General features: G+C 42.6%; 1 protein-coding gene across 2 annotated transcripts; it reads left to right on the top strand.

Moving 5' to 3' along the window:
* Positions 1–843: 843 nt before the first annotated feature.
* LMOD2 (leiomodin 2) lies at positions 844–12462 on the top strand. Of its 2 annotated transcripts, none has more exons than XM_080638996.1 (6): positions 844–1004; positions 2544–2745; positions 4347–4418; positions 6041–6411; positions 10612–11937; positions 12277–12462. In XM_080638996.1, the coding sequence occupies exons 4-6, from the start codon at positions 6139–6141 to the stop codon at positions 12301–12303; spliced, it is 1626 nt and encodes a 541-aa protein (XP_080495122.1). In that variant the 5' UTR covers positions 844–1004; positions 2544–2745; positions 4347–4418; positions 6041–6138; the 3' UTR covers positions 12304–12462. The 2 variants fall into 2 exon arrangements, with proteins under 2 accessions (XP_080495122.1, XP_080495121.1); XM_080638995.1 differs by having other exon boundaries at positions 4320–4418.
* Positions 12463–12900: the final 438 nt, after the last annotated feature.

Below are 12900 nucleotides of genomic sequence, written 5' to 3'. Positions count from 1 at the left end.
TTGCAGGACATGACATTGTACTGACACAAGATTATTAAAAAGTACTGGCTGTGTAGGAGGGAAAGTAAACTGGAAATGACATTTATTCAGTAAAATTTATTGATCCTCCTTGCCTTCCCTGTTTTAGTATGATTCAGGTAGGCAAAAGGGGCAATAAACCCTGAGTCTGCTGCACCCTTAGCACCCAGCTGCATGCCTCTCTGTATAATCAAATAGACCTTCAGGATCCATGCATGGAGGACACCAGGTGCAATGTGGGCAGTGAGTTTTCCTTCTTTTCATCAAAGGCTGAGGAATTTGATAGTCCAGAAAGGTTCTTATTGGCACCCAGATGAATTCTTCCCCAGTGCTTCCCAGCAGCCAGGTCAACCTTTTGAGTCCCAAGATGCATCCTTATGTTCTTCCCACCAGCAGCACTGTCAGAGCCCATTCACTTTTTCACTCACTATGACTTTTCTGTCTTCTTCATAAGCAAGGCAACCCAAACACCCCTGCCATCAAAATACGTTAGATTACTGGTTGCCCCGTGGCTTGTTGGTATACAGTGTTGTATTTAGTCTTCTGGTTGTGTCTCCAGCAGCCGTTTGGAATGCTGTTTTCAAAACTAATCTGAGCAATAAGGCAGCCTACAGGCACGTGTTTTTTGAGTGAAAGCTGATCGCTGTTTGTGATGAGTCTAAGTTGTTAAACTACAATCTGGACCTGGAGTCTGCCCTCTTGGTACTCTGGGGTGTGCTAGGTTGAGTTAAGATGCTGAGTCGGACTTCCAAAGACTGCTTTTGTACCAGAATCTTCTTTAAACTTCCCCCACTTTTTGTTTCTCCAGCATGGATGGAAGGAAAGGTCTTTTACTCCTGTGTGACTCCTTGTTTACGGCATCACCAGGGGTGATGGACTGGACAACAGAATCATCTGGCATAGAGAAAAGCAGCTGAAAAATTGATCCTTTGGATGCCTTCAGTGCATGCTTTATCCCATTTGCTCTGCTGATACCACTGTTAAATGTAGGTGATGACACATCCTTTTCAGGAACAGTATGGTGTGCACAATTTTCACAAGTTACGCTAGTCTCCCCAGGGAAAAGAGCTACAGCTTGTCCCATCAGTCTGTCTCGCAGTCCTGTTTAGATGCCAGCTTGTTGACCCTTTGGGTCTCCAGGCCAATTTGGACCCTGCATTCAACCTGGGCCTGTATGAGCAGCGTACAGAAACTGAGACAAACATTAGTCTCATATCCTAATTGCTGTGGGCTGGAAGGGGAAGCAAGGCAGCAAGGAGCATGGGACAAGACATGGGGACATGTGGGGGGTAAGGAGACGTCAGCAAACAGGCTGAGGAGGGAGTGAGGACAGTGAAGGGCTGTGGAGGGAGGGCAGGCGAGGGGGACCTGCAGGGCCAGGGGTGGAGAAGGCAGCACAGCAGGAAGGAGGCAGGAAAGGAGAAGATGGGATATCTCAGGGGCTGGTGCCTCAGGGTCTGGATGAGGGGACAGCAGGAGGGAAGGAGCTGGTTGAGGAATGAGGGTTGCAAAAGCAATGAGCACTGCAGGCAGAAGAGCAGCAGGGGAGATGGGGAAAGCCCAGCGTCCTGTGGTGCATTGTTTTTAATGTGGTCTATGGCAATTGGACCCGTTCCTGCAGTGTGGGAATGCAGCTCAGTATGAGCCAATGCATCTGTCTGACAGGCTGTCCTCAGGAGCTGTGGCTGAAATAGCCACTGGCCCGGGGCCAGCCATGTCCCATGCCTGAGGACAAGGTTGTGCAGCCCTCTGTTTGCTTGCCTGCAGTTTTTCCTGCACTCACCCAGGTGGAAGTAAGATTTAATCTGTGGGCTCTGCCCTGCTGAGGGTGAGCACCACGCAGCACATGTCGCTTTGGTCCTTTCAGCAACTGGACCAATGTGCCCAAAGTGTGGAAACGTGAGAACAGAACAAAGTTTCCTAGACTGCTGCTTAAGTACTTAAGGCAATATAAGCACTTAGAAGGGTTTCCTCTTTTAAAACTGAGAAAACAGATCAGCCAGGCTGGGAAAGCTTGAAAGGTCTTCAATCTAGCTGCTGCTGAGTGAGGTCCATCCCACTTGAACCTAGGTGTCAAGTATCTACAACAGCAGAGTGAATCCTGTGCCTATAAAATGGGCTCTCCCAGTTTTCATTTCTCACATCTTAGCCCAGATCCTGAAGGGAACGAACCTTTTGATAATTCTGTTGATTGAGTGATGGGCTTTCACTGCCTATACATGAAATGGTGTATTCCCTGCACACTGGATTTCAGCAGGGCATTAAAGAGGTTAGTTTGGGTTTTCTGTTTGGATGTGCCAAGCACCTCAAAGGATTCATCCTAAAACGTGCTCACTGTAGTCAGTATAAATCTGTCCTCATGTAATATACGTGGCTCACGCTCTGCTCTCTGTCCTGCTGTGAGAGAAGGAATGCACTGTGGCACCTCACTAGCACACAGTCTCTTCTTAAACAGTTTGTAATTGTGTGATTGAGCCCATAGGCTGGGATGTATAACAGGATGATCAAACTGCTTGCTTTTACAGAAATTCTGACATGTATAATGCCTGAGAAATGGAACTGTGGAATGAGAAGAAAAGGTTCCAGGGAGAAATGCTGATAACAAGAGAACACAATCACTCCTGTGTTTGCAGCAGGATTCCTCTCAGAAGTTGGAACCTGTGATCTGAACTGTTGAAGTGATGGGCAGCCTCAGCACTGGCTGGTGCTCCCAGGAACTGAGCCCTGGTAAGTGGAAGTGCTGCATAATGCCAAATGCTCACCAAAAGGGGATCCTAAACTCCAAATTAGTGGGTATTCTCAGTTTTAAGGTCTCTGTATCTCTGTTCTTCCTCCTCATAAAGGCGGTAACACCTTCATGTCTCCTGAAAGGGCCACTGGACATATAAAGCCATTGGTAGAATCATAGAATCATAGAATAGTTAGGGTTGGAAAGGACCTTAAGATCATCTAGTTCCAACACCCCTGCCGTGGGCAGGGACACCTCACACTAAGCTGTGCCACCCAAGGCCTCATACGCTGAAGAACAGGGACAAAACAAAATGCTGAAAGGCTTTTTTTCAAATATGCATGATCTCTCCTTCACACTGAGCCAAGAGTAAAGGTCCTGGGGACTCATGGCTCCAGCATCAAAGTATATGATTACAGAATTATGGAATTAAGGACTGTGTTTTAGTGCTCATCAGCAGGCAAGGGCAAATATTATCCCTGCATTTTCTGACCTGTAGTACTTAGCTTTACTTTTAGCTTTTAAGCATCTTTGGTGTGTGTGTAATTTGCCATGTGCTACAGCCTTATTACTTTTATTAAAATTGTTTTGGAGATGTTCATGGGTCTTTACCCTTGGCCATCCCTCTATGAGGAATGCTTCCTAAACTACCATAAGTAACATGTACAGGATCAGGAAAGAACCCAAGCCTCTCATATCCTCACCTAACTGTGCCAGTTTACTTCCTGCTTCAGGAGAGACATTTACAATAAAATACCTTGTCCATCTTTAGTAATATCTTCAAATTATCTTATCTCATGTCTGGAATGGACATCACTAACTTTATATATGCAGAAAAGCATCAAACCTGGCCCAGAGTTGTATCATGCATCAGCAAGGAGCAGCATTGAAGTAATATTCATGTTGCTGCCAAGGTCTGGACTAAATCTTCCTTTGAATATTATTTTAAAAGTGAGTAATGCATGGTGCTTTAAAAGTTCCTTTGAGTTTGGAAAATTTGGGTTATACACAAAAAACTTGAAGTATCTGTAAGTTTTTATTTTGTATTACGACCTCCCAGGCCAGGAAAATTCCAAGACTTACAAATTTTGTTATATCTGAAGAAAAAAGAAAAAGCAGAAAACTCCAGATTTCCTGGGAAACAGTATATTTGAATAGATTTCATTTTGAACAGCATGTCTTTGCTTTTCATATTATACATATCAATGTTGTACGTGTTAACGCTGTACTAATAAAGCACATTTCTAAAAGCATTTCAGTTTCAATCATCATTTTCCTACAGAAAATCTGTCCAGTGCAAATTTTCTAACCAACTCCATCTAAAAATGTTTGCAACAAAATATTGTCTGCAAAAGTGTGTCCAAGAAAGGTAATTTTATTCTGTTGTTTCTCTGGGTAACTCCAATGATAACAAAATGAACCATTGTCCTAGACATACTGAAGAAATAAAATTGCTTGGAGTTCTGTTATATACATCTAATGAATGCCAACGTCAGAGTTCACAGTGCAAAGTTAAAAGAAAAAAGGTACGAAAGGTACTTCCTATTTTTTCATGATGCTTCACATTTTACAGAATTTGGCCTAAGTATGATTTCTACAGGTGCAGCTGAAAGAGTGAATGGAACTCCTGCTAAGACACAGGTGACCCACCACACTATCTCATAACATGAAGGTAATACTCTTAGCTCCATAAGCCAAACTGGTTTTCATCTTCCTCCTTTTATTCTTTCATGCAAAAATTTGGTCAATGTAAATGACCCGCAAATATTTCTTTTATTTTAAGATACACAATATTCTTTAGTCTGCTTTATTGAATGTATTTCGTGTGTTAGGAAGGACCAAGCTTGTAAGCTTTCATCCCACTTCCTGAGCAAGACAAACCATGAAATTCATATGGAAAAATTATCAAAGGAAAAATGTAAATTTATTATCAAATCTGTTTATGAAAATCATTCTCAATCTCCTCTTTCCATTGCCAGCAATATGCAGAATAGTAAAAGTAATTGAGCAATTTGGCTAAACATCATGCATAAGTTCAGGTACCCAATCGGTACTAACTGAAAAGAGATGATGTTGGACAAGGACAATACTTCAGATTATTTTCATTCTCATGTCCCTTAAATACTGCCTTGAGTATCTAAAAATAAACCCACCGTGTGTTATCATTTAATAAGGCTGCTACATGTTGTTATAAATGTGCTCCTTCCTTCCTGTACCAAACCCAACCTTTTCTCTGTCTTTCTCTCTTCCTCTCCTTGCACCTCTCTCACAACACAGGTTAGCAAATATTGCTACATGTTTCAGAAAACACCGCTAGACCACAGTCATTCACTGCTGTAGAGAAAAGAAAAGAAATTAAGTTTAACAGTTCATTCTGTAGTTTCTTACACTGGAATATACCTGTCTACAAAAATAATATCAGAATATTATATCACTTATTAGCGGACATGAATGTAGAAATACATTTGAAATTAAGAATTGAAGGACGCTCTCCAACTGCACATTAGTCAGCCACAGCAAGCAACAGCCATAACTAAAATAGCCACTAGAGGCCTTCATTTGCCAGGAGCTGTCAGAAGTGATGAAGACAGAGCTCCGCTGCCCACCCAGGGCTGATTCCCACTAAAGCTTGGGGGCAATCTGCTCACACTCTCCAGCAGAGCACAGTTCTCTGTGTGAAACAAAATCTCTCGGGAGCTCCAAATGGATGTGTCAGGCTGATTCTCCGTCTGATCATCCATGAAAAAACAAAGGGCAATTAATAAACAATCCAGTTGTGTGATTTGTTACAGGCAAGGTGTGACACTGCGAGAGCAATGCTCCCACAGGTGCTGTCACACACCAACCTTCCTTCTGATCCCAGCCTCCCTCAAGCACCTTGGTGGGATAATACTGCAGTTCTGCTAGAAAGCCATGATAATGAGAGGAAGTCTGAACAACAGCAAGGGTGTTTTATTTACAGCCGCCATGGCAGCTCAGGATTAAATGGATTTTCATTCTCTACTGCAGTTTGGACACGATGTTGGTGTCAATGCACTCAGGGTTTTATTTGCTGCCTCCCCCCTGTCTGTGAGGCTGATATTCTCCTGCTGGCTGCCTGCTCTAAATATGGCCATAGCCAGTGTGTCAATAATCCCCCTCTTTAAGGGACCTGCAAACACTACTGTTGGGACATTCTTGCTGTTCAGATGTCTAGCTGACGTCTGATGCTTAAAACAGAGCATGCTTTCATCCCTCCGTGCATTGTCGTAAGCCCCAGATGACTACTCTTAAAAGGGTGTCTCTGCTACACAGGGAAACAGTTGCTGACCAAACGAGAGACAGCTTGCTTGCTTCAGCCTTCTTGAATGCCTAGTCACTGCAGGTTTGTACCAGCCTGACCAAGCAGGACCATGTCTACCTTTGGCTACAGAAGAGAGCTCAGTAAATATGAAGATATTGATGAAGATGAGCTCCTCGCTTCTCTCACTGAAGAGGAGCTCAAGGAGTTGGAACGGGAGCTGGAGGACATAGAGCCCGACCGTAACCTGCCGGTGGGACAGCGGCAGAAGAGCCAGACAGAGAAAACACCGACAGGGACTTTCAGCAGGGAAGCACTGATGGCCTATTGGGAGAGGGAGACCAGGAAACTCTTGGAAAAAGAGAGATTGGGTGCATGTGACAAGGTAAGATGGTGAGGCATTTGCTATTTCCTAGAAATATTTGGGTTTGTTCTTCCCTGGCATGATCTCTCTGGCTGTTTTCTTTCAGTCTCTTGTAGCATTTCTAAGAACATTGTTAGCATGCTTTTGTGTCTGCAAATTAGCTCAGAATTTTTGCTGCATCTGGAGGTATCTATCTTAAATGCTCAGTTGAGAACAGAAGAAAATCCCATAAAAACTATCATTAGTGATTAATACAGGAAAAATTTGAAAGGGCATCTTAGAACTTATTGCCAGGTAGCGATGTGGGCTTTTGAATAACATTTGATTTTGTTTAAAAGCTAAAAACAGTGCTTCTTCCTTTCCTTCAAAAAAACCCAGTATTGACTGCTGAGAAGCAGGAGAGGAAGACAATTTTGCATACATGTTATGTCTGAAGTCTAGTAAGGGGCTGCCATGTTTCATGCTTGCTGGGAGGCAGAAACTGTGTTGCAGACAGCAGTGCACATTGCTTTGTTCCTGCTGAGGATCCTTGGCTTGGGAGTCTTCTGGCAACTGTAGTCCAAGGATAGCTGTCAGTTATTTTAAAAGTGACCTGGGGTAAGCTGAACCATTTATCCGTATTCTCTCTTCCCCAAAAACAAAAACCCCACAACCCATTAGTGCTTGCTGAGCAATTTATCCTGCAAAATAAAAGTGTTAATAGTAATAGCTGATCCCTGAACTGCAAATGAACAGTGCAGCTGGGCAGGAGTGAAGGGCTCAGCCCCAGCAGGCAATGAGTGCTCTCACTGTAAGCTGATATCCTTGTCAGCATCCCCTGAGCTCTTCCTAAAACAGTTTGTGAGACTGAGCTCTATCAGAAAGGGGTTCTGTTTCCACCTTGGTTCCATGCAATTTCAAAGCAAAGCTGGGGCTTGAGGGTCGTGAATAGCTTTTTTACGTTTAGCACAGCTTCATACCAAGCTCTGGCTCTCCTTATAAGAATATGTTTTCCCATGTTTAAGTAGAAAAGAATACAACAAAGGCAAACATGGCAAAACAGCTCATAACTTCTAACAGCCTTGATTCAGGAACTTGTTTCATTTGCAGGGCAATAATTGCAGTTTGTACATTAGATAAAATAGTTTCCTGGAGCAAAATCACCTGGATTAAATTAGATAACAGTAGTAATAATAATAATATCCAGGTTTTCTTTAGACATAAGCGTCTCCTGCTCATGAATGGTGGTGTAATGTCTTTGCAGGCAAACGCACAGACCACTAGCTGTCATCAGACCGTTAGTATCAGCTTGCAGACACTGACTTCACTCCCTGTTTGTCAAGTCCTAGGGAGGCAATGGCAAGATTAATGTTTATTTCCAGCTGAGCCTGGAACTCAAAACCTGGACAGTTCCAAAAAACCTCCTGAACAGGTCTAGTTCGGTGTCTTACACAGAGGCAGGAGTTTTTAGTTTTTCCGTGTCTATACAGCATTATGGTGGGTTCTGGCTGAACCTCAAAGTGCCTGCAAAAGCTTCCATAGTTTTTGATCTGAAAGTTCCTAAATGCATCTGTAAATATGAAAATGTTGACACACTGGTGTAGATGGCACCAGGGCTTTCTCCAATGAAGTCAGTAAGGAAGCTCCTTCTGAGTTTCTTGGAAGCAACTTTCTTACCCTCAAACTCTGAAAGGTAGACGCCTTATCTAAGATGGTTGTTTGTGCTCCTTCTATAGTTAAGATGAGAGATCAGCCCTTCCAGAAGGCAAACATCCTGAAGATAGCCTTTTAGGGTGAATGACTTGCCCTCCAGAGATATCTACCTCTCTCCATTAACTATCTCAGTCCTAACTTTTCATTGAGTTACTACTGCAAAGTAAGATGAAGCCCTGCAGCAGTTCTGTACTGAAATGCTGTCACAATAACAGAGCATACCTCTATGGCTCTGCAAAGAGTACTTGATTTCAAACTTACCGTGCAGGTTGTTATGACACCAAACAATGTGTGTGACAGGAAACTGAATTCCCCCTTTGACCCCAGAAATGTCACTCAGAAAAAAACCAAGTACTTTTTATTAATATAGTGTCATCAAGTACATCAGTTAGAGGCACCAACTTTTCATCTGTAGCTTTGTTGAAGGCTGTAGTATGTATTCTTGTATAGGTAAAAACATAGCCATGCAGATAGGTTCCCGGATACCTGATATTTTCAGCTTTTGAAAGTCTGCAGTTATGTATAAAAGCTACAGATATAAATCTTAGTCCCATAATAAATCTGGCTTAAACACAACCCTGTTTCTATATGTAGCGCAGCATCACTCAGAATAAGGGCCTTCCCACACATGATCCACAGGAGAAGCAACAGGGCTGGACTCTGCAAACCCTTCAGGCACTTAACACTTCAGAATGACAGGCTGGAACAGCTTTATGTCCTGTTTCATTAGTCATGCGTCTGCAAACATTACAACTAATGTCTGGTTTGTGTGTGTCTCAGCAGAGAATTCTACTTAAGATTGTGAAGCAATACTATGAAATCTGCCATTACTATTATTTTAACCTTTCCCTGCATTTTCAGAGCCAGATAATTAAGCAAATCTAAGTCCGCACAGGTTTTCTAAAAATAACCTGTCATGTTAGTAACTTTTCTTTTCCAGAAGCACAAAACAGAATTGCTGTGTCACTGCAGAGTGTACTCACTTCGTAAAACGCTCTCTAGTACTTTACAAGGACTAAAACGTAAATGTTGGTAAAGTAGTGCACACAGAACGATTGTATTTCATCCAAAATGACATAAATATTTACAAATGTAAATAAAAAGGCATATGCTATGACTTGCCTAGTAGACAAAATAGGACATTGGGGGATTGGACTAGATGATCTTTTGAGGTCCCTTCCAATCTCTAGCATACTGTGATACTGTGACATGGGAAATTGTTTTGGGCCAGAGGTTTACGACTGGTCATAGCATGTGGGTTCAGTCATGGCCCATACAACACTGCCATGCTTCTGGAGTCTTCCAGGTGGAGAGTGAGACTTTCCTGGGGTGCAGACCTGCTGGTGCTTCTGCACTAAGAATTGTCTCTGCCACTGTAACTATTAACGGCACCAGGCACAGCTTTGAGAAATGGTTCCAAATTTGCCTTCTTGGCACCCACCAAACACACTAAAATAACTCTGGGGTTTAGATAAACAATCAGTCTGCTCTGTAGGCAATGAGTTATAACGTCGGCTGAAGGTTAATTAATGGGTGTCTTCAGCAGTGGGTGCCTAAGGAAAAAGAGAGATTTAGGTTGGACCTGAGGAAGAAATTCTTTACTGTGAGGCTGGTGAGGCCCTGGCATAGGTTACTCAGACAAGCTGTGGATGTCCCATCCCTGGCAGTGTTCAATGGCAGGTTGGACAGGGCTTTGAGCATCCTGGTCTAGTGGAAGGCATCCCTGCCTGTGGCAAGGGGTTGGAACTGGGTGGTCTCTAAGGTCTCTTCCAACTTAGACCATTCTATGATTCCAGGAGTTACAGTATAACAGCTGATCTGCAACAGTCTTAGTTCTTGGGAAACGTGAAGAAATTTGGGGATTATTGACATCTGTTTACTTGTTACCTGTGGGAATGTGTCTGAATCTTTTCTTCACAAATAGCTTCTGAGTGTGTATAGCCCACGTAGTGCATCCAGAGTCTTTTTGACATGACTCCTACAATTGTGTATTATTTTCAATGCCAATATGCATGCTTCCATGTGCAGATACTCTTTGTGTTCTAAATCATGGCAGTCTTTAACCTTTTCAGATGTGCTAACACATGCAAGGGAATCTGAGCATTGGCACAGGTGTCTAATCCTTGTGAAATGAAGGAACTTGTTGCTCATAGATCATGTCCATTCTGAAATTGCTGTCTTGTGTTTCTGCTGACAAGGATCCAAATGAAATCCCTTGTGGACATGCCAATACATAGAAAACACAAAGTATGTCTATGTTGCAATATCTTCTATCAATTTTTCTCTTGGCAGAAATCACTGACATTAGTACAATGGTTCCAGTTTATTCTAAACATTGTCTTCTAAAGAATATGAAAGAAATAATGTCAAAAAGGTGGTAGGTGCTGTTCTCCTGTCTCTGTTTCTGAGGATTTATTTTTATCTTTCAACATTAACCTATGTAGTTTAAAGATAATTGCTTTTATGCAAAAAAGCAGTAGCTATATTACTGCAGTCATGTTTAACACACACACCTACATTCCTGTCCAGGATTTTGAGCAAGAAGAAGACAATTCAGAAGACATCCAAGAAGAGTGTTTCACAGAAAGCAATAGTGAAGTGTCTGAGGAGGTGTATACTGAAGAGGATGAAGAAGAAGAAGATGAGGAGGAAGACGAAGATGAGAGTGATGATGAGGACGAGGAAAAGCAAAATGCTGCAGCTAGTAAAAGACCTGACGATGGCAGGAGTTCTGACCACATAAGACGCAGAAAGTGTAACAGCACAAAGGACAGTGAGAACTTACTCAATGGCCATGATGGAAAAGAATCCGATAATCTGAGCTTAAAAAGCAGTGCCATCCACCCTTGTGGGAATCCAACAGTTATTGAGGATGCTTTGGAAAAAGTCCGGAGCAATGACCCTGACACTACAGAGGTCAATCTGAACAACATTGAAAATATCACTTCTCAGATGCTCATACATTTTTCTCAAGCCCTGAGGGACAACACAGTGGTTAAGTCATTCAGCTTGGCTAACACACATGCTGATGACAGCGTTGCAATAGCTATTGCTGGTATGTTAAAGGTAAATCAGCACATAACTAGTCTGAATATTGAGTCGAATTTTATCACAGGCAAAGGAGTGCTGGCCATCATGAGAGCTTTGCAGAATAACAAGGTTCTAACAGAACTGCGGTTCCACAATCAAAGGCATATCATGGGTAGCCAGGTGGAAATGGACATAGTTAAACTGTTGAAAGAGAACACCACTCTGGTCAAGCTTGGATACCACTTTGACCTTGCTGGCCCAAGAATGAGCATGACAAGTATCCTGACAAGAAATATGGATAAACAAAGGCAAAAGCGTATGCAGGAGCAGCGGCAACAAGAGTCTGGCTGTGATGGAGCCATCAATCCAAAGACCAAAGCCTTGCAGAAGGGGACACCTCGGTCCTCACCTTATGTGTCACCTAAGAACTCACCTTGGTCCTCTCCAAATCTCCCTAAGAAAGCACCACCAGTGAAAAGTCAGCCTACAGTTCCTTCACCCCCACCTCCTCCTCCACCTCCACCACCTCCTCCTCCTCCCCCCGTTATTCCAGAGAAGAAGGCACCAACCAGGAATATAGCTGAAGTAATCAAAGAGCAAGAAAGCTCAAAAAAAGCCTTACAGAATGGACAGAAAAAGAAAAAAGGCAAAAAAGGCAAAAAACATGAGAACAGCATATTGAAAGAAATTAAAGATTCTCTAAAATCAGTCTCAGTCTCAGAGGAAGGTTCACGACCCTCCACCCGTCCCTCTACCCCACAAAGGTCTCTCCATGACAACCTTATGGAAGCAATTCGGGCAAGCAGCATAAAGCAATTAAGGCGGGTAAGTAAGAGATCCTATTTCTGGGCTTAGATAAAGAACAAGCTCCATTAATTAAATATAGGTATATTTAATAAAAAAACCCCGCATTCTTAGAAATGTGAGCATAAGGAAGCATTTGGGAGGAGACTTTCTTCTGCTTGGACTTTTCTGAGCACACTGATTTCTGTTTGACTGTGATTTTGACAGGAAGTGGGGTACTTTCCCAGGTTCAGGCTTGTTGTGGGAGATGGTACATACATAGCACAGGGATCTTGGGAGTGTGTCTCTGGTAGGAATTTCACCATCCAGACTGTACAGCAAATGTAATGAAAAACCTTCCCACCCCACCCTGTTTCGTAGGTGGAGGTACCAGAAGCCCTTCGATGAAAGCCTGGACAACAGAAGAAGCAAAGCACTGCGGTGGTTGAAGTGAGGCTTCTTGACTCTTCACTGGTGGTAACATAGACTGTCTAGCAAGCTGCTTCCAAAGTACCCTCTTAGATACAAACCGTTTCTCTTTTATTTCAAAGAAATAAACCTGCTAAATACGAAACAACGCTTTAAGGATACATTTGCCTTGTAATCTGTAAATATGGAAATAATTTTCTTTTTTTTATTTAACGAGATTTCTATGGAAAAACTGCTGTTTATTTAGATAATATTTTCAATATTTGATTGCACATCACTGGACAAGTTCTTCACTCTGAGATGTAATAGTTTACCAACCTGTGCTCTCTCCCTATTTTTTTCCCATGAATTTACAATAAATGTGGTTTGAAGCTTTCAAAAGCACAAGTCCTGGGTTTCTGTGAGTAAAAACCTACCAGATGTTTGCGTCAAGTTCATGAGCACTAGGGGAGTCCCCTGGGAAAGAACCTGAGATCTTTCTCAGCTGCACCCACCAAACCTGATGGAGCGTAGTACCTGAGCCCATATGTTAGTGTGGCTTCATACTGACATGGGAAAAATGGTTCGTAAGGCAAT

Source organism: Psittacula echo, assembly GCF_963264785.1.
Source record: "Psittacula echo genome assembly, chromosome: 1".
NCBI classification, from domain to species: domain Eukaryota; kingdom Metazoa; phylum Chordata; class Aves; order Psittaciformes; family Psittacidae; genus Psittacula; species Psittacula echo.
The sequence above is the reverse complement of the archived record's forward strand: the minus strand, read 5'-3'. Positions and strand labels throughout refer to the sequence as shown.